Source organism: Notechis scutatus, chromosome 1 (genome assembly GCF_049901735.1).
Source record: "Notechis scutatus isolate UNSWTSFEM ecotype Mainland chromosome 1, rNotScu1.2, whole genome shotgun sequence".
Classification (NCBI taxonomy): Eukaryota; Metazoa; Chordata; class Lepidosauria; order Squamata; family Elapidae; genus Notechis; species Notechis scutatus.
The window spans coordinates 309,171,786-309,194,127 of NC_142009.1; the positions used below are offsets into that span (position 1 = coordinate 309,171,786).

General features: G+C 38.1%; 1 protein-coding gene across 1 annotated transcript in view; it reads left to right on the top strand.

Annotated features, from left to right (window-relative positions):
* Positions 1 to 22,342, top strand: part of TDRD9 (tudor domain containing 9) — a 112,097-nt gene that overhangs the window by 84,449 nt on the left and 5,306 nt on the right. Inside the window, exons 21-34 of the mRNA XM_087952239.1 lie at positions 709 to 825; positions 1,956 to 2,063; positions 2,805 to 2,905; positions 4,304 to 4,477; positions 5,579 to 5,690; positions 7,109 to 7,321; positions 8,257 to 8,346; positions 8,471 to 8,731; positions 10,973 to 11,128; positions 12,052 to 12,122; positions 12,750 to 12,859; positions 13,089 to 13,185; positions 13,546 to 13,684; positions 18,036 to 18,154. Coding sequence (XP_087808365.1) covers positions 709 to 825; positions 1,956 to 2,063; positions 2,805 to 2,905; positions 4,304 to 4,477; positions 5,579 to 5,690; positions 7,109 to 7,321; positions 8,257 to 8,346; positions 8,471 to 8,731; positions 10,973 to 11,128; positions 12,052 to 12,122; positions 12,750 to 12,859; positions 13,089 to 13,185; positions 13,546 to 13,684; positions 18,036 to 18,154 — 1,868 coding nt within the window. The remainder of the gene's footprint in view (positions 1 to 708; positions 826 to 1,955; positions 2,064 to 2,804; positions 2,906 to 4,303; positions 4,478 to 5,578; positions 5,691 to 7,108; positions 7,322 to 8,256; positions 8,347 to 8,470; positions 8,732 to 10,972; positions 11,129 to 12,051; positions 12,123 to 12,749; positions 12,860 to 13,088; positions 13,186 to 13,545; positions 13,685 to 18,035; positions 18,155 to 22,342) is intronic.

The window sequence follows — 22,342 nt, forward strand, 5'->3', positions numbered from 1 at the left end:
GCTACCCTGAATAGAGACTAGGCCTGAAGTGGAAGACCAGGCCTTGATTTCAGGCCTAACATCACTGTTGCCACTCTAAAGGGCTGCCTTGCACCATCCCCCAAAGTATGAATGTTCCTGTGGCCCAGTCCTCTCCAGGATCTGTCACGCATTGTTTACCCTCAGGCAGTGTTCTGTTTCTGTTGACGGACTCCTGCAACATATCTGAGGTTGCTCTGGGTTGTATGAGGCCTTTTCTCTTGGACCATATTTGGAAAATGCTCTTCCATGGCATCTGAAAACTTCATGAAAGCCTGCCCTGTTGTCATGCAATTTTCAGAGGCTATGTGAGAACATGCACCACTTTTGTGACTTCTGGAGAGTCCAGACTTTCATGCAAGAGCATACCCCATTGTCTTCCAAAATCTGTGCAAGAAAGGGGCGTGCTTTCAAGAATAGTTATTGAGTGAAGGTAAACACTGGCATGTCACCCAAAACTTCATGGTGTGTTACTTTTGACACGCATGTGGTAGGTTGATCATCATTGCATTAGAATATGAGATGGCTGCTTTTTGATAAATTCAGTCTGGTGCTTAGGTACTATTAGATTATCAGCAAAAGTCTAGGACATAAATATACGAGAATTTATTTTGTACAAGTGTTTTATCTTTAGATGCGTCTTTACTTTTTAGGTTCTCATGTACTTTAAAACAGTTTTACAATTTTTAGGTGGCTGAGTTGTATGAGGAGTTGAAAAAAAGAATTAGCATATTCAATATGCATGTCAACACTCATTCTCCCATCATGGATCGAGAGCATGCATATAAGCAGCGTTTTATTTTGCAGGTGAGAGAGTTGATTATATTAGAAATGTTTTCAAGGATATTCAAAACATTTATGAATCTGCTGAGACTTAAGCACAGGTTAATTTCAGAGTGTGGCTTTGAATATTTTTATTCTTTTCTATTTTAATTGTACAGTTTAGAAGCATTCAGACAAAAGTATAATTAAAGTAAAGATACATGGATTTTGTGATCACAATTTTCTTTTTAGATTTTAAATATGAACGCTTTATTTCTCTAGATATGAGACATATAGTATATGGAAATCCAATTAAACTGCATGGTTTAGTGTTTTTGTATTGTTTCTTTGTTACAGTACATTTATACAGTATGCCACTTACTTCCCTCCAAGAATAAAAGGGACAGTCAAACAGATATTTTCAGTAATTTTCCTTGAGGTCAGATTTTCCCTGTTTTTAATTGAGACCAAATGTCCAAATGTTATACTTACATCTTCTGCTTGAAAATATGTGAACTGTATGTTGAGACTATAACAAGACTTTCACACATGCACACTTATCATTCAGAATAGAAATAGAATAGAATAGAATAGAATAGAATAGAATAGAATAGAATAGAATAGAATAGAATTCAATTCTTTATTGGCCAAGTGTGATTGGACACACAAAGAATCTGTCTTGGTGCATATGCTCTCAGTGTACATTAAAATAAAAGATACATTCGTCAAGAATCATCAGGTACAACACTTAATAATAATCATAGGGTACAATAAGCAATCAAATCATACTAGGAAACAGTCAATATAAATTGTAAGGATTCAGTAGGTATATAACAAATGGTGAAACAATCATTATATTTTAAAGAACTATTCCATTCATAGATGTCATGGCCAAGTAACTTTCTAACCAAAGGGATGTAACTAGGAATAAGCATGGGTCACATGATCATCTAAGTAACTGCAGAGGGAAGAAGGGGTTGGCTAAGAGGGAAGTCCCCCTTTTATAGCAACTTACTCCCTCTTAACATCAGCAAGTATTGTGGGCCAAATTGGTAAGAGAAAGCTCAAGACTATATAGATTGGAAACATGCAGAAGAGACCTTCATCCTGCAGTAGAAAGAAAATGGCTAAAATGATGATGGTTATGATGATGACAACTCCCTCTTATTTCTCAGGTGGTGATTGCTGGAGCTTTCTATCCAAATTATTTTACCTTTGTGCACCATGATAAAGAAGTTGCTGTGAGGGAATTGTCAGGCAGAGATCCCAAAACAACAGTGATGGTATGTAAGTTAAGTTTTAAGTGGCTTTCACAAAGGGGTCTTAATTTTCCACATGGTAGGTGCATTAATCTTTTGTGGCCAATGTAACTTAATTTTGTGGCACAAGTATTTATTATGGCATACATTTTCATGGCTACAGTAGCCATAGCTGCTCCATTTCCTAGCTTATTTCAAGTCCACTTACAGTGGATTATAAGAATATGTGGAAAAGAGAAAAATGTTGGAGGAATAGAGATTGGGAACAAAGAAAAAAAAAGAACCAGTGAAACTTTTCATGGTAGCCAAGAGACACTATATTCTTCTAGCAGGAAGTAAGGTCACACTTGGCAGAACTTGGATACTAGTAGAAGTTAGGCTGTTCAAGATAGGAGAGCTAGATTTAATCAACTGATATTTGCTGTGGTAATCTATCTTAGAATATACTGTATAAATGTTGAATAATGATTTAATTCATGTTATTATTATTATCTCTTTTATTCATTAAATATGAAACTCAGTCAACTGAACATTTAAAAATGTATCACAAATGTCATTGACTTGCGCTGGTGGTTGATACGCGTTTCTGCCAGCATCCTAGTTATCAACCAAGTATCTTCTTAAAATGTATGATGTTCCGGGTAGCACAGGTTTTTGCAGTTCTGCTGCTGTAATAATAACAATAACAATAATAATAACAACAAACTTATTTAAAAGTATCAGAATACAACCTTTCTGAAGATGCACATTTATTTTTCCTAACAGTTAAAGAACATTCCTCCCTATGGCTTTCTGTATTATAAGCAGCTGCAATCTCTGTTCAGACAGTGTGGTCAAGTCAAATCCATTGTTTATGATGGAAGCAAGTAAGTGGATTTGTATGTTTTCATTTTATGTAATTTTTGTTTTTGTTAACCATCTTCTGAGTAATCAGCTGCAACTCTTCTCTCTCCTCTTCAGCCAAGGGCTCGTTCGGTTACTCCTCTGACCGCCCTTCTGAGGTTCCTGGCCTCTCCTTTTGCCCACTGGGAATTCTCAGATTTCTGTATTGTGGTTCTCAGATCTTTGTATGTTGGCGGTGGCTCTGTTATGGGAAGAAAACATCATTATGTCAGGAAGCAACAGAAAATACAGAAATATGAATTGCCCCTCTCCTGGTTCCTGCTCCCTTTTGCTTGCTCTAAATTTCCAATTTTATGTTACTTCCCTCAGTATCTAGAAGAGTCCTCCTGATAGTCATGCTTTGTTTCTGTATATTTCCATGGGAATCCTGGAGAATCAGAAGGCATCAGGAACATTTCTTAGGACTGTTCTACCAACAATATCCTAGTTCACTTTCTTCTTCTTTTGCACATTCTCTACCACAGGGGTCGCCAACCTTTTGGACCTCAGGGACCACCAAACTCATAATTTTAAATCCCAGGGACCACTAACAGGTTCTGTGGGCCTGGCCTAATTTGTGGTTGTGGCTTGGTGGTCATGTGACTGTCTGGGCATGGCATGTATGTAAATATTATAAATATTTATATAAATATTGAATTTTTTATAAAAAAGAGCAACTTCTACCCAAAAGCCGGCAGGCAGATTGAGTTGCTGACAGAATCACAGATTCATTCAGATATCTATCTATCTGCCATCAGCTAACTCAGTCTGTCACATAAAATTTGCTTGCAAGCAAACTCATAAAATTAACTCACAACACACCATGTATGTAAATATTGAATCTTTTATTAAAAAAAGAGCAATTTTTACCCAAAATCAGGCAAAGCAGGCAGGCAGATTGAGTTGCTCATAGAATCTCAGATTCATTCAGAGATCTATCTATCTGCATCAGCTAGCTCAGTCTGTCACATAAAAGGGTTCCTGCGGGCCATGTGGGTGGCGCAGCCTTGTGTTTCTGAACAGCCTGGATTAATTGCTTTGGGGGAGGTGCTCTGCGGGTGAGATTTCTCTGCGGCCCACCAGAAGTTTGTCGCGGCCCACTAGTGGATCGCAGCCCACCGGTTGGTGACCACTGCTCTACCACACACCTCAGTTCCCTTCTTTCTTTCACCATTTGTGAATGAAGTGGGAAGCAAATCAATCTGTCTGTCTTGTCTATCTTCATCATCATCTGTCTCTCCCTCTCCCCACTTCCTCTCTCTCTTATCTTAATATCTTAATACCTTTATCTGTATATTTACATGTGTGTGTTTGTACACAAATGCACATGCCCATATTTTCCCTATGAGACAATTTTATTTCTTTTTAATTTTTTTACCTAGAGCCTTTGTAGAATTTACTCGGAATCCTACAGAACGTTTTAAAACACTTCCTGCCGTGTATTTTGCTCTTAAAATGGCACAAATGAGGATTCCATTTGAACTGAACACCCATTCCTCAGAGGAGATAGAGGACAAATTGGGAAGTATAAGTAGCAGCATTCTAAGGGACACGAGGTATGTTATTATGAAACTGGATTTGGTTCCTTATCTGACAGGGAAGCTGTTCTGCTTTGATTCAGCAATGCCTAAGCAGAGCCAAAATATACTTTGCAAGATTCTAATATGAAATGAGCTTTTAAAAACAAAAAAACAAAATGCAGAATTTGGAATACTAAAGACTGAGTGATATGGAGCTCCAAAATGGAGAAGAGGCTTGGAATGTCCAAGACCATGGCTATTCTGTATCCTGTACAGATGCAGATAGATAAACTCCACAAAACATCCATAACAAAGTACTTTTATTCGTTCATCAGGTATCCTCATAACTCACATTTGTGATGAAGTTCTTCTTTAATGACCAATCCTTTGCATATCTGTATTGTAGGTAAAAAGATGGTTTATCTCCTATCCTTTTTCTCCCATCTTGTAACGATAGAACAGTTACCAAGAGTCCATGAGTTCAGCCAAGAGTGAGGAAAACTCCCCCAACCCATCGAGGGTCAATTTAGTGACCAATTAGGATTACAGATATGGTCACGTGACATGGACTACATTTTCCAGGATATCTTAACTACATTTACCGTGATGCATTCCCTTCAGGGAACAAACAGCTCACAATTGCTACCTAGCTATACAATTCCCATACACTGGCTGGACAGCACAATGGCATATGACTTTTTTCGCTTGATCTGGCATCTTACGAAATGAATTAAGAGTAACTAATCAGCTCCTTCCTAATCCACTGTTTGGTTTTTTAATGTTTGCCAATAGTCATAGGCAAAAAATAATTCTGTGGAAGGCCTAGCACAACTGTCCATCCTTTGTATAGAAAATAAAAGGGCTTCACACCCAGGAAATGCAATGAAAATACAATGAAGGGAACGTGGGGTTCCAATCCTAATCAAGTTGATAAAAGGTTTTTGCATACCTTACAGTTGATTTAAACAGTTTTATCTTGATAATGGATATATGTGTGTGCTTTATATATATGGAAAAACAGGGTCCATAGGCCACCTTTCTGGAATAGCACCAAAGGTGACTTACTTACTTATTGTCTTTAGATTATACATGATTAATGACTAGCATTTGTTTATTATTTTGATAACTTGTTTTTAGAGTGAACATTGACTTTCAGAAACATACTGTGACTCCCGTGCAGAAGTTTTGTAATACCTTGGATAAACTGCAGACTATAAATAGTCTTGATTTATCTATTTGTGTCACTGAGGTAGGTGATAAATATGTCTGTGTGCCGTTGTGTGCAGTACCTGTTCAACTTTAGTGGGGTGAACTCTAAAATGGGGGAGATAAACAGTTTCTTAGTAAACTAAATCTTAAAATCATTTGTGTCAAACTTCACACCAGATACATTTATAAATCTGAGCTCTCCAGTCATTTAATATCTTAAATGATTTTCTGCCAAGGCATACAAGTGGGCAAGATAGGTCTTTTTACTGGCAACAATAATGAAACCACAGATGCACATCTGTATATTCTGCAAAGACTTGTGTGTTCCAGGTTTTTTAAATGCTAGACTTTTCCCTCCTGCCTGTTAATAGAATAGAATAGACATGGAATAGGAATAGGAACGGAACGGAACAGAACGGACCTTGGAGGTCTTCTAGTCCAACCCCCTGCTTAGGCAGGAAACCCTATACCATTTCAGACAAATGGTTATCCAATCTCAAAACCTTCCAGGGTTGGATCATTCACAACTTCTGGAGGCAAGTTGTTCCATTGATTAATTGTTTTGTCAGGAAATTTCTCGGTTGCTTCTCTCCTTGATTAGTTTCCATCCATTGCTTCTTGTCCTGCCCTCAGGCGCTTTGGAGAATAGCTTGACTCCCTCTTCTTTATGGCAGCCCCTGAGATTTTGGATATAGATATTCTAGAGTTGGGATATTTGGCTGGTCCCTTGATGACTTTGAAAAGCACCAACTTCATTAGCTTGTGAATCATAGTACAGGTAATCCTTGCTTAATGACTGCTCTGTTAGCCACCATTTGAAGCTTTGACAGCATTGAAAAAGTAATTTGAAGACTGATCCTTTTGTTTGCAACCGTTGCAGCATCCCCACAGCCATGTGACTGACATTTGAGTTCTTCACAGCCAGCTAGAGTCAGTGAAGAAGTTGGCAACAAAATTGCAAGTTGCAGTCATATAATGTCTTGCTTAATTACCCCCCATGAGTTAGTGGAAATGAAGTCATAAATTGTTGCATTCATGTTTTGCCTCACTTAATGATCATCTTGCCTAGAGGCAGAATTGCCAATTACAATTGTGGTCATTAAGCAAAGACTACCTGTAGCTTCATTCCTAAAGAGTATGCCTTAAAACATTGTTAATTTTGCTAAAAAAAAACATGCCCATGATTTGCAATTGAGCTAAAAATATTTAAATGTTACAGAAAGACAGAAATAATTAGCTCAAAATAGTCACTTGCAAAATATAATAATTTGGGGGTAAATCCTGAGATAAATCATTTACATTTCTGCCGTTTTTCTCTTGTCCTACTTGACTCCCAAACTCTCCATTTAACTGAGTATTAACTAAATCCTATTAATTAAGAGCAGTTTGAAAATCCAGGCTTGTTTCTGTGTGTGTATTGTGTCAGAGGATGCTACAAACAAATCTTGCCCTTTTCAGATTGTAGAGGTTGGGCACTTCTGTGGATACAGAACAGATGAAAGAAGTATGGCTGCATTACAAAAACTGTCCGCTGAGATTGGCCAGCTGGAGTTGACCTCTTTGCCTATTCGCCCTTATCCAGACTTGGTTTGTTTGGCACCTTTTACTGAATGGGAAAAAGAGAGGTACTACCGTGTCCAAATCCTGTATGTGTCTGGAGACAGTGCCGAGGTGCTTCTTTTTCAAATCCTTGAGCATGTTCAAGTATAATCGTACGGAATATGTTTAGTGCAGTGTTTCTGACCTTTGATGACTTTAAGATGGTTGGATTTCAACTCCCAGAATTCTGCAGAGCAGAGCTGGTTCGGGAATTCTGGAAGCTGAAATTCACCCATCTTAAAAAGTCACCAAGGTTGAAAGATGCTCGTCTAGCATAACAGATGGCAGCATCTGGGGAAAAAAATAACTGGTCTCTGCTTACATTTTAAAAATACATTATGGATTGCTTGGAGTAAAGGCAATAAAAGCATGGATCTCTTTTGGAAAGGAATAGAAGACTGACATTTTTTTTTTTTAAAAAAAATCCTACTTCTGAATAGCAAGAGTCCCCTGTGTAACTTTACAGTATTATCTTCCCATTTGAGAAATAAGTTGAGCAATAAGTTGTACTATTTTGGGCAGCAGCAGTTGTGCTGATTTGGAACATATATACTCCTAGTCACATAAAAATATCTGCGATTCCTGTCTATTTCTGGCATTCGCTGGAACTAGCAGGGATACCCTTGAAGCATCCACGGGTATCCATAGATCAAATTGTTTTTATGGGTTGCGTCTTAGGGCTGCTCGTTGATTTGTTTTGGAGAAGTTTTAAGTACAGGGCCATGTTTCAATGAATGTTTGGAAAAGAATAGTCAATTACAATACTCTTTGGGGGAGATGATAGAAAGAGCTGACTGAAGCAACAATAGGAAATAGCGTCCTGTTTTGAATGAAGCAGACCTCCACTTTCACAACAGCTCTGCACTTTGTGTTAATCCACGTTTTGTTCAGTTTGGCTTTATGTAATGTGTTGTATTTGTAATTTAGCTCACTGTCGCCTGGGATTGCACTCTTTTCTTCTCTAAGCCTTGGAAGAAGTTTCTTTTTAATTGCTTTTTGTTTTATAGGTGTTCTATGTGGATTATGGCAATAGATCAAAAGTGGCTTTAAACCAGTTGCGAGAGATTCCAAGCAACCTCCGAGAGATTCCCTTTCAGGTAAACTTTTCTCTACTTTTTAATGAATGACAGGAAAGTGTTCTGGCGGGGGGGGGGGAGTGTGGCAGTCAGAATATTTCATTTTCTTGGAAAATATGTATTTGTTTTGATATTTTTTATTCAGGCTCTGGAATTCAAGGTGCGCAGAATACGTCCTTCTGCATGGTCTCTTGTTTGTGGAGAACAGTGGAGTTATGCTGCAAACCAAAGATTTGCTTCCTTGGTCAGCGACCATGTTCTGATGGTGAAGATTTTCTCAATTGTACATGGCATCTTACATGTGGATGTGTTTCAGTGCTCTGGCATTGCGAAAGTGGTGAATATCTGTACCATACTTATTGAAGAAGGCTATGCAGAACCTGCAGATGACTCTTATGAATCAAAAGTAAGAGATTTTTCTCTTTATGTTATTTCTGTTAGGGAAATGATTTGAACTGTAGTATGCGTCTGTCTGTCCTACCACCCATCTCCCTCACAGAGGGGCTCTGGGCGGTTTCTTGAACTTGTGGATGCAGGAAATTGAGGAGTTAAGGATGGTTACTGACCCACCACTATAGAAACGTGGTGGCGCAGTGGTTAGAATGCAGTCTACTTCTGCTGACTGCCGGCTGCCTGCAGTTTGGCAGATTGACTCTCACTAGGCTCAAGGTTCAGCCTTCCATCCTTCCAAGGTGGGTAAAATGAGGACCCAGATTGTTGGGGGCAATATGCTTACTCTGCAAGCTGCTTAGAGAGAGCTCTACAGCACTGTGAAGTGGTATATAAGTCTAAGTGCTCTTCCTATCGTCCTTCTCTTTTGTGATTGTACACAGGAGCATATGCTATTTTGGGGCATGTTCTAATGCCTTTACAAAAGAGCATTTAGAAAAGATGGATTTTATTGTGAAGCAGATGAGCTGAAATTGATTGGGAGATTTAAAATTCTCATGATTTAAGTAGAGCGTAAAGTTACTTACACGGCACAGCTCAACAGCATATAATGAGGATACCTTTATTATATTAATTCAGCTTTGATCACTTCCCTGCCCCCCAACCCCCCCTTCTGCCTTCCCCTCCCTTCCTTTCCCAACTCTCTGGTAGGTTTTACATACGCATGCATAAATTCTTCCATGCATTTAGCGAAAGGGACTGCGATCCATGAAATCTTAGACAATACACATCTTAGTTTCCTCTAAACTTTTCCAGCATCTAATAAATTTAGAAGATACAGGTAGAGTACCACAACTTCCATGCAATATGTTATTTTTGTAAACTACATTATAAAACAAACATCTTGAACTGGCACTTTCTTCTCACTAGCTACTTTGGCGGATTAGAACCAGTTGAACTTGCAGTTGTGGGTTCCCATTCCAATTATCCTCACTGCCCTTCTTATTTGAGGAATAATGCTTATGCTCTTGTGTTTACTCTGCAAGATTTTTTTGTTCTCTCTGTTCATTTTTTCCTGTATTGTTGCTTGGACTTTGATTCTCAAATTTTCCTTAGTGCATATTGAGTCTTAGTTTTCCTTATGTGTGAGAAAGAATTTCTCATTTGTCATGAGGAAGGGTGAGGATATGGCGTCTTCCACCAGAAGGATTAAAAGTAAGTTTGTTGAATCCTGTATTTGAAGTGAGAAGAAGTAGGAAATGGGCCAGAGTGTTTTTCATCCATTGAAGAGAATGGGCTGGAGTAATGAGATTTTTATTGTGAGAGTCAGTGTGGTGTAATGGGGAGTATGTTGGGATGTGACTGGAAAGATTCAGGTTCATTTTTATCCTTAGATATGGAAGCTTGCAATGTAACTATGGGCTTGTCTCTCTCTCTCTCTCTCTCTCTGTCAGCCCACCTTACATCAAAGGAGATTCTTGTGAAGCAAAATTAGAGGAGGGAGTGCTATAGATACACACTATAGAAAAAGGCATGATATAAACCAAGGGTGTCAAACTCAGTTTCATTGAGAGCCTCATCAGGGCTGTGGTTGACCTTGTGGGGGGGAGGTGGTATGGCCGACTGGGTGGGTGTGGCTGACTGGGTGGGCGTGGTTAGTTTGATGCCACTCCCCAAACTGCTGGCACATTTCCTCTTCACATTGGGTAGACCGGGCTGAAGCCAGGGTGACCCAATCTTTACTCTTAGTACTGGGTAGACCGGGCCGAAGCCATCCTGGCCAGATCTTTCCTCTTTACATTGGGTCGACCAGGGCGGCCCCGCGGGCTGGATCCAACCACAACCTTGAGTTTGACACCCCTGATATAAACTATTAAATAATAATATAAACTATTAAATAATAATATTGATAAAGAAACAGGTTTGAGAAAACCACAAAATATGTAGAAGTAGAATAACTGTGGCAAAAGAAAGCAAAAATAATACCAATAGTATCAAGCACCTTAGGTGTAATTCCGAAACATCTGGAGCACTGTCTGTATTGATAGAATCATCATCATTCAATTGCAAAAGCAGCTTTACTTGGAACAGCTTAAAACATGTGACGTTGACCTATGTCAGCTCCTTATCGATAGGTGGATAAAAATGCCAAATCCAGTGCAAGCTGACTGACACTGTTCAACCAACCATAACAATACAAATTTCTCTTCCTGCCTTTTCACTCACCTGTCAAAATCTTTCCTCCCAATCTCTTTAGCTAAATCATGAAACTCTCAAGCAAATGTTTTCAAATCCAGAAGAGTGTGAGGGAAATAAATCGGCATCCCTCCAGATGTGCTCAAGAGAAGAGAATGCGCTGACTAAAATACTGGAGAGTTGCTCTGCTAAGAGGATTTGTTCCCCAAACTGCAAAGTAAGTTTAAAATTTATTAAAAGGTTTTTGCCACTCCCAACACCATGTTAGTGGTGAGCATTTAATGATTCACCTGAAGTATGAAATGCTGTTTTGTTCCTGTCTTTATGAATAATAGGATTGCTTCATCATTCCATACTAAAGCCATTGTGAAAACAGCTGAAAAACCAAAACATTTGTACCTATTAAAATTTAATTTGTAAAGCATTTGTGCTGTTATTGTTCATAGAGAACTAGACAATTTTAGAAAAATGAACAAGACCAGGACATATGTGTAGGTGTGAGTTTACCTCTCTGGGATTTTATGGAAGAGGTTTCAAGAGCCTTCCTTCCTTCCTTCCTTCCTTCCTTCCTTCCTTCCTTCCTTCCTTCCTTCCTTCCTTCCTTCCTTCCTTCCTTCCTTCCTTCCTTCCTTCCTTCCTTCCTTCCTCCCTCCACCCCTCCCTCCCTCCCTGTTTAATCTTACAGTTCGTTGCAACAACCAATTTTACATTTTGAATTAAGAGAGATTTGTTTCAAAATACTCTGATTAAGATTAGTTGCAGTTTAGGTTTCACATGTTATTTAAACAATCTGTTTTTGGCAATGACTAAAGAGAAGATATATGTGTGCAAGATTTTTGTATCTGCAAAGAATGACCAAGCATTATATTATTTATATTTTGTTTAAATCAAGAGCTTTCTGCCTCCCTTTGGGCTGCATGCTAATCCTGTAAAGCCCAGCTTACAAAGCTAGTACAAGCTGTTTTGGAGCCTCAGAAGAGGCTTTCTGTTTTGAGGTGTATATGTTATCTCGGAAACCAAGACACAAAAATGAAACATGGAATTTCACTTAATGTAATAAAGAAACTGAACAAACTAACAAACTGAAATGTTGCAGATGTCTTCCTAATCCCATTTTGTCTCTCTCTCTCTTTTGAAAAGGTCACACTACTTGGCCCCTTCAATGTCTGCAGCCTAAAATTCAGCAGTATGACCAGAATTTCCAGATTCAGGTAAGATACAGTTCTACAGTGCTTTGGGGTCAACTATGTAAGATTATAAACTTCATGTTTTGCTTTTAGGCATCTCTAAAATATCTGGTGGACCACTGCAGAATACAGAACACCGCTTCAGATGGACCTTTTGTCCAGATGTTTGATTAAGAACTAAGGCTGAAAGGAGCACAAACTTTTTTGTGCTTATTATTACTCTGTCCATTCATAACATTTTATGAAGGTTAGGCAGGCTGCAGATAACAGCATCTTCAATTCATTTCACCATTCCCATTTTTCTAACCTTTCCTCTTTTGTTAACCAATAAGGAAATAGAGATAGAAAACCTACACATCCACCCTCCACCCCAGCAGTTCTGTGAATTCTCCAATCTGGAAGCACTTCTCCTTTGTATTTATTTTCTGCTCTCTATGAGGGAGGTGGTTGTGAGATATTTCTAGAATATTCTGTGCTTATTATGGTTTGTGTAATAGTTGTACATAGAGCGTTTTTAAATAGTTATAGCGTTATTTATTTTTAAACATTTGGAAAATTTTCAGTAAACTGACTCCATCAACGAAATGTTGCAATATTGGACTTTTAAAAATTCTCATAATAAATCATGTTGAATCTTTTCCCGTCCTTTAGAACAATCTTGGTAGAGAAGGAGAGCGTAAACTCTGTGGTTTTAGTTGATGGTCCTGAAAATGCATTTCAACAAATACTGGTTTCTGCTTCCATATCTGTAAACGCAACAGGTAAAAAAAAAATGCTTTGTCGAAGTATTTATGATGACTGAGGAATTCTGGGAGTTGAAGTCTACAGATCTTAAAAATTGCAAGTCTTAAAGTTGTCAAGGTTGGACACCCCTGGTTTATAGCATGTATAATCTTTCCTGCCTACACTATATTTCTAATCAAAGCTATAACTATCTGTATGACTTTTTTGTTTTGAAAGGTCATGTTAATTTGCTTTTTATGGTGATAGGCTCAACAATGATGCTAAAGGAAACTTCTCTCATGCCTCATATCCCTGGTCTCCCAGCATTACTGAGCATGCTCTTTGCTCCTGTGATAGATCTCAGGTATGCGAACATTTCCAAGGAGGAACTTGGTGATCATGTTTTTTCTCCCATTTTCTCCCATTTTTCTTTGCAACTCCTGGAAACCTGCTTCATTTGAGCCCCTGGAAATGTGCTTCATTGGAGAAGGGGGAGGGACAGTGGGGGGCTATGAACTTGGTGATGGGATAATGAAGGTCTCTATTCATCCATCATTTTAACTGGAACCAATTAAAAAAAAGCTTTCCGCAAATGAAAATAGTTCTCTTATGGAAATGATGTAAGGATGCAAACTCATGTCTATACAGGATTGTTATGACATTATGTATCAGGCATAGGTGCTGTATTTTCTTACATTTACTATTAATAATCTTGTTACTTGAGGGTTGATGAAAGCAGAAAGAGATACACTGGTGTCCTATGTGGTTTGGGCTGGAACCAGTCTCTGCGCAGCCCAGTCCTCCAAGATCATGATATGGAACTTGCATTTGATGTGATGATTGATGCAGATGACATAACACAGGTAAAATGTGCTCCGGCTTTTCAGATATTATGACAGTAGGCCATTGGAATGTCACATTTTAACCTACTCCCTTAGGTTTCTTGGAATGAATCTGGCTTTTTCAAAATTAACAAACACTCTGGTTTCTGTGAAACAAGATTGCCTGGTTGTAACCTATAGATAATTTTGCTTGTTCAATTGTAAACATAGTATTATGTAGCTATATTCTAAATCTTAGAACTGCAGCAGAATAAGGTAACAGAATGGGGTACGACTTCCAATAGTGTGTTACCATTTCCTTACAAATAAAAATGGAACAATAGGCAACGTACAAAGCCACCAGTGTTCGAATTCAATGCGTGAACGAAGATAGCATGTTTTTATTTCTCTGCAATAATTTGCCATTTTATTGTGTATTCATTTTACACATAAATTGCTTTGCAAAACAATGATGGTAAGAGAACAGGGGTGTACTAAGGCTGAAAATCTATAGCGACTCACCAAAGTAACTCATAGATTTTGTTGGAGTTACAGAAACTATAAACAGTTTAAGTTTTATGAATGAGCCTCTATTCTGAGGGAATCAGGTGAAGCTAATCCATTTCAGATTTATTATTCACGGCGCCTAAAAGTTAGGAGTTTGTAATAAGTTTTATTTAGGTTTATTTATTTTTTATTTAAAAAGGCTAGTAAAAACAATGGTGACATGGGAGAAGGAAAACTTTCTGAATGTCTATGCTACTCATGGAGAAAGCAAAAGAAATGTATTTGGTAATATGATAAGGGAATTCACTAATAAAATTGTGATGTTATTTAAATGGGTAAGGCTGAAATAATTTCCGTTTTTTTCTCCTCTATTTTGGGGACATGTGGAACTTAAGAGGCAGAATTGTCCCTAATTTCAGCCTGCCTCTTTGGGGAAAAAATGGCTGATATATCAAAGTTCTGCTAGTCTTAAGATACCTGTTTTGATTCTTAAATTTGCTCTAAATTTTAACATATTTTTAAAAAGTTTTAAACATTTGACATTACTCACTGAGATTACCAGGGCCTTAGTAGAGAGGGCTGGATGCTAATTCTGGGCTTTCAAGCTGCTTTTTCTTGAGTTTGAATTGGGAAAGCAGCTCAAACTTAACTGTATGGGGATGTCCACACTATGCATTTAAATCTGTTTAAAACTGATTGATTGTTCAGTTTTCCCCATGTATGCGCTAGCTTATAAAATGCTACATTTTAAAACATTAACATTCATTGACTGAAGAGGAAGTAACAGTTTGCCTTTCAAATGTTTTAACAGCTTCCTTGGCAGATTGCCTGCATCTAATTGATGCCTGCCTTTATGTAAACAGGAATGTGGGCATATTCTTGAGCATTGTCCTAGGCTACTTGCAGATTACAAATTTCTAAAGACCTTTTTAATAGAGAACCATTAAAAATACCAATTAAGAGTAGTTTCATTTGATTGACATACTGTTAATATTGGTGGGCAAAAAAAGCCAAGTTTAATTTGGATCATCAGAAATGCAGAAAACTAGGTCTTGTGTCTGCAGTTGCGAAAGTGAAAATTTCTATTAGTGGAAATAATTGGGCATTTGGAAATCATACTTTATTATTTTGGGAATGTTTTGTAATTTAACCATCAATGTGAAATGCCTAAAATACATTCGAACTATAGCTCACATAATCCTAGGGATTATGGTTATTTGCAGTTTAATGGACCATTTGTGAAGGTAAATTGTTAATATATTGCAAATTGTTGAAAGTAAGATAATTTGTGTTACTATGTATTTTATTTATTATTTATTATTTTTATAAATAACTCAAGGTAGCACACATATCCAACACACCTTCCTCCTCCTATTTTTTTTTATTATTATTTTTTATTTATTTTTTATTTATTTATTTATTTATTTATTTGATTTGCCAATTGTTTACAAGATAATAAGTATAAATGTATACATAGTTGTGAATACATGAAATGGGTACATATAAGAAAAATAAAAGAATAAGAGAAACAATAGGACAGGGACGGTAGGCACGTTAGTGCGCTTATGCACGCCCCCTACAGGCCTCTTAGGAAAGGGGTGAGGTCAATAGTAGACACTCTAAGGTTAAAGTTTTTGGGGTTTGGGGAAGAAACTACAGAGTCGGGTAGAGTATTCCAGACATTGACCACTCTATTGCTGAAGTCGTATTTCCTGCAATCAAGTTTGGTGCGGTTTACTTTGAGTTTGTATCTATTGTGTGCTCTTGTGTTGTTATGGTTGAAGCTGAAGTATTCATTGACAGGTAGGACATTGCAATGTATGATTTTATATACCATGCTTAAGTCAGACCGAAGACGGCGTAATTCAAGGTTTTCTAGTTCTAGAATTTCAAGTCTGGTGGCATAAGGTATTCTACAACGAGTAGAGGAGTGGAGAACTCTTCTTGTGAAATATTTCTGGACTTTCTCAATTGTGCTAATATCAGATACGTAATGTGGGTTCCAGACTGATGAACTGTATTCAAGTATTGGTCTAGCAAATGTTTTGTATGCTCTGGTTAGTAGTGTGATATTACCAGAGAAAAAGCTACGTAGGATTAGGTTAACAACTCTTAATGCCTTTTGGCTATGTAGTTGCAGTGGGCTCTAGCACTTAGATCATTAGAGGTGAGTATTCCAAGGTCCTTTACAGAGCTTGGGTCATCAACAAGATCTTGACTATTCAGCTTGTATTTTATTTTCTGATTTTTTTTGCCAATATGTAAGACAGAGCATTTATTTGTTGAGATTTGAAGTTGCCATTTGTTTGACCATTCAGATACATAGTCAAGATCTTTTTGTAGGGTAGCAGTATTGTCTGTGGTATTGAACAGCTTTACATCATCAGCGAAGAGAACGCAATTGCTCTTAATATGATCACAGAGGTCGTTTATGTAGAGTATGAAGAGAGTTGGTCCTAGAACACTGCCTTGGGGAACACCACTATTGACAGGTACTGGATTTGATAGGACGCTCCCGATTTTGACCATTTGTTGTCTGTTTGACAGGAATGCTTCTATCCAGTTATTCAGTTGTCCAGAGATACCATAGGATTTTATTTTTAGGAGTAGTTTGTCGTGTACCACTGAATCAAAGGCTTTACAGAAGTCTATGTAGATTGCGTCTATTGCTTTGCCCTGGTCGAGTTGTGTCGTCCATATGTTTTTGCAGTGTAAGAGTTGCAGATTACAGGATAGTTTTTTTCTGAAACCAAATTGTTTATTGGAGAGTAGGTTATTTGTCTCTAAGTGGAGGATGATGGATTGGTTAATAATTGATTCCATGACTTTACAGGTGACGCAGCATAAGGAGATTGGCCTGTAATTTTCAACTAGGCTTGGGTCTCCCTTTTTGAAGATGGGGATGACTGTGGCTTGTGACCATAGGTTTCTCCACAACAACAACTCTGTGAGGCGGATTGGGCTCAGAGGTCACCCAGCTGGCTTTCATAGCTATAAGGCGGCACTTGAACTCATTGTCCTCTGCTTTCTAGCCTGATGCCTTAACTACTGAACATTTATTTGCATTAGTTTAAATAATTTGTGAATTATGATGTAAATTTAAATTTTAAAATTGGCACATTATTCAGCCACAGAAACAAAAGACTTTGTCCATTATTCAAAGTTTACTGAATGGTGGAGGCCTTTACTACATGCAAAACGTCAAAACATTTAGACAGTCGCTGAATCTGTAGTATGGTGTGTTAAGGTTTTGGCTTAGTATAATGTCCAACCTCAGGCACAAAATCAGCTGGGTGACCTTTCTCTCAGTCCTAGCAAACCACTTCTGAAAAACCTTACTAAGAAAATGGCAGGATTTCTCCAGACAGTCCCTGAGAATCGGATATGGTTGAATGGAAAGAAAAAAATAGCACAAATAGGCCACATTAACTTGTTCAACAGTGATAGCTTTAAAAATCTTAATTAAATATTCTGTCTGTACCAGGCTCATGTGCTTTTTCTTTATAAGGCCGGTAACATGAGTTGATTAAATTGTATGGTCTTGCTCTTAAGAGGAATCGGGGATATTCCAAATGACTTGGAGTTCAGCTTCTATGATTCTTCTCCAGTCCGACCATTGATTTAATGGCTGGATGTTGGCTAGAAAATCTGGAAATCCCAAATTTTAATAGACTGAAACTTGAATTTAAAAGTCTTATAAATATAATCAAGTAAATGCTTTTTGTTGGAAGCCAAAAGGTTTAATTCATTTTATTTTTTAAAACATAATTGCCAACTGTTACTGTTCTTGTTTTAAAAAAAAATCACCATCTTCATAGATAAACAGTTTTTAAAACATAATTGCCAACTGTCACTGTTCTTATTTAAAAAATCACTATCTTTATAGATAAACATTCTGAGGACATATATTAACAAATTAGCCTCTGATGAACCAAACGGCCTGCTGCATTTTGGTCCTGAGAAAATTGCCCAATTGCAGAATACAGCTCGCGAAAAGCTTTTAAGGTAAACTCTATTTTTCCTTTACCTCTTCAATATTTTAAGTTTGTTTCTATTCTTCATAATTGCATTGTGTGGACAAGCAAATGTGGCTGTTCGTTAGTCTAATGTGCTATAATTATAAAAGCCTGTGTGTGTGTTATAATTGGGCATCCTCTAAACCCAGAGGAAAATGCACAAGGTTGCATCTTAGTATAATGTCTAAAGAGAAAGGCTCCTTGGAAATATAGCTGTTTTTCCCCCCATATTAGCCTTGAGCCAAAATACCCCAGCTCCACGTTTCATGTAGTAAATTGTATGGGAAGAAGCTCTGGGCATTCACAGGAGAGATAAATGATGAAATGAGTTCTGACATCATGATGCAAACTCTGCCCCTTTTGTGCCTCAGATGTCACATGGAAATGCATAAGGAGTACAGCTTGCATTGTGATGTTGCGACACATGCTTTGTCATTTTAGCAAAATCTTGGCTTGCTGCAGATGACCCTGGAGGGGCATTTCAGTAATTACAGTAGGAAGGACATTTACTTGAGTCCTTCCAACTGGAAGCCAGAATCTGTCATCTAAATCAAGCCTAGAGGAAGGCTGGTTAATAGCTTCCCTTCCCCCTCCTTTCCCCCCAATCACCTTCACCTTTTGTCTAAGGAATTGCTATCTACCTCTGCTGTCTTAAACTCCTGAGTGAAAAGTAGGGTATGTATCAGACAAATAAAGAAGCCAGAAATGGAAGGAATGAAAGCAGTTATTTTTTCCCCTCTTTCTTTATATGTTATCTCAATAAAGATGCCAATTTAAACCTGTAAAATTGTAGGGTGTAGTCTCATCAATGCATTTTTAAAACCTGTAGCTATATTTTTCATCAAAACATGTGGAAAGATCTAATTACAACCACCTACAATATAAAACAGGCCCAAGTGGACCTTTTCGTATGCTGTATGCCTAGTTCTCGACAGCAATTTTATTGATCATCCAGATGATCTTGTCATTTTTAGTATCAATCAGTGATTTATTTCTCCTAACTCTTACCTATAAGTGGACTGAATTGATTTAATTTAATTTTGAAAGCCTAAATTGGTAGTGGAAATCTCCAATGATACGGCTTAAAAAGCCCTATTTTGAAAATTTTGAGGATAGAAGGGAAACAGCCAACTTCTTAGTGTGTTATTTGTGGGGAAAGGGTTAGTTTTCTAGACTTGAATTTCAAAAGAACAAATATACAGTTGTAGTTGTTGGAAGTACTGGAATTTAGAAATGGATGGATGGAGAAATAGAGCAGAAGAGATTAAGTGCATGCCACTCTGTAAAAGAGCTGTGCTTATAATTATGTGTTGTGGGAGGGGAAAGAGGCCGAGGTGGGTCAAAGAAGCATATTCTGTCATTGTCTATCCACTGGGATGCAAATTTTTAAAAATAAACTCAAAATACAAACAAGTTGTGTGGACTGTACATCACAGTGCCACAAACAATAAAGATAGAAGTGAAGGTTCACATCTGGATATAACGTTCGTTTGGGTTTTACTTGGTTTATATGAAGTTACAGTTAGCTGTAATGTAGGTTGCACGTGTTTTCTAATGCCTTAAAAAACCACAAATCAGAAGTGCAAATCCCCCCAAAATACGAAGGCATTGAAAGAGAATAATTTCAAGGTTTATGATATGAAGAGTGTAAATGTTGTTGCCTGTTCCCCACACAATCTCTGTGTTCAAGTAAAAGCACACATTTTATTGGATTCCTGTGTATGAAAAACTAGCTCTATACCCGTGCTTCTCTACAAAACTATGTGATCGGGCTTAGTTTTTGGGGAGAAAAATAAGGGGGGGGGGAATTGTGCCTCTACCTACCAGCATCCATTGGTATTCACCTGGCTAGCATCCTGTCGGTGTGTGAAAGAGTTAAGGGCTGTTTGGAAACTGAAACAATATTTGCTGTGTGAGTAAGAAGGAGAAAGCAAGGAGCCTGGGTGTGACTTAGCTCAACTGTTCTGTAGCTGCTGTGAAACTGAAACTCCTTGTGTTTTGCATCTGAAACATTTCTTTTCAGGTGGGGAGGGGGATTAGAACTCCTTAGCATCAGAGCATGTTAATAATAATATATGAAATACTAATGCTTTGATGGTCATTTCGAAAAATCCTTTCTTAGTGAGCACCTAGAAGCCAAGAGGAACATATGTGCCAAATTTCAAGTTTGTAGGCTTTACAGTTCTGGAGATTTTGTGATGATGCATGACTGGTATTTCGCTTTTATATATAGAGATACAAGCAATAACAGCATGCAAGAAAAATGATTTTTTTCCCTTACCTTTGCAATTCTGAAATTCAAGCTATAGGAATAATGATAAAATTGTCATTCAAGGAGAAATTGAATGGATAGTTTACTTTCCTTCCCCGTTTACCTGCTCTGCAGTTTTTTTAAAAAAATACAGAATTAGATAAAATTAATAATGTGCCTGGATCCTAAAGTGCATTAAAAATGAAGAGGGGGATAGCTTCAAAATCATCGGCAATTCATATATCTACATTTTAAGTTAATTGTATGTGTTATGTGTCTTCACTATTTAAGAGGAAGTTATGTATTTGAAAAACGCGTCTAGACAGAATGAATTAGAATACAAATACTGCTTTACTTTGCACAGTTTAGAGAGGAAGGAGTTGGCAGAGAATGAATCTGTAGCAATCAAGTTTCTGTACACAAGACACTAAAAATAGCTAACATAGCTTTTTTTCTGTGGATGGATAAGTAAATAGATAGAGGCACATAAATATAGTATATATATAGATACATCTGTTGAAAGGCTTTAAAAATGCCTTTCTTCTGAGGGTTCTATTTTCCTGCTGGGAGAACTCCAGTGCAAGGATTCAGACAACTGCTTGAAAGCTGAGTCTTTTTATTTTTCAGGAAGGCAAGAGATAGCAAGAAGTCTGCGTTCCTGGGCTAGCTAGCTTTGTATGATAAGCCCCCTGATTTATATACCTTTTTCTCATTTTGTGTGTGTGTGCTTGTGTTTGTATTTCTTAATGTTTTAAATCCTGTCAGGGGTTGTCTTCATTTCCGCCGGAGGGTAAACTCTGTGGGGTGCAGAAGGCAAACTTTGCAGGGTGGTTTGATTGGATTATCAGTTTCCTAATGTTTTCTTGTGGCAATCTCCTGTCTGTGTCCTTTGCAATATATTTTGTGTCTTTTGTCTGTTTGTTTAGCTGATTTGGCATGTCTTGTGTTTGTAAGGGTTTTCTTTTCTTGTTTCCCTAGTTTTCTTAATTATTTGGGCTTTTGTCTAAGGGGCTTCTTTTATTTGATTCCTTTTCCTATGCAAGTTTGTTTTATGGCTGGCCTGATGTTCCCCTCGGGCTTTTCCTGCTTAGGTGTCACCACTGTCCTCGTGAAGTTCCCTTTCCACAAATCCATACATATTTATCATGGAAAAAAATCTATGTGATCACTAAGAATCAATCCTGACTTGATGGCACATAATTATATGTATATACCGGGCTAGTGCAAAGTTTAAACACTGTGACTAAAATTATATTTTTAAAAATGTCTGTATCATCAGAACATACTTAATAAATTCTTCCAGTTGGTATCTGAGCTGCTAGGATAGGGAAGCAAGGACAGCAAGCTATCATTCTAGCTCAGGGGTCTCCAACTCCTGGTCTGCGGACTGCTCCCAGTCTGCAGCCCATTGGGAACCGGGCCACGGAAGCGGTGTGTGAGCATGCAAAGCTTCATTTGTGTAAATGGCGGCCATGTGCATGCAAAACCCTCTGCCCCATGGGGGCTGCCAGTCCATGGAGCCAGAAAGGTTGGGATAACAGATAACAGATAATCAGAGTTGGAAGGGACCTTGTAGGTCCTCTAGTCCAACCCCCCCTGCCCAAACCGGAGACTTTACACCAGGGGTCCTCAACCACCGGGCCGCGGAACGGTACCGGTCCGTGGAGCACTCTGTACCGGGCCGCAAAGAAGAAAAAATAAAAAAAATGGCGGCTTTCTTCGCCTTCGGTGAATGCTGCTGGGATCAGGGATCAAGGACACAAATGAAAGAAGGGGAGGGAGGAAGCAACCGAAGCCTGTCCTGCTCTCTGGCTCAGCAGCTTCGGTTTCCTCCCACTTCGTTCCTCTCTCAGTCGCTCTCTCGCTGCTCCACCAGCCCAGGAAGAAACTGCTTCAAAGAAGCCGGGGGTGGTGGCTTTCCTGTCG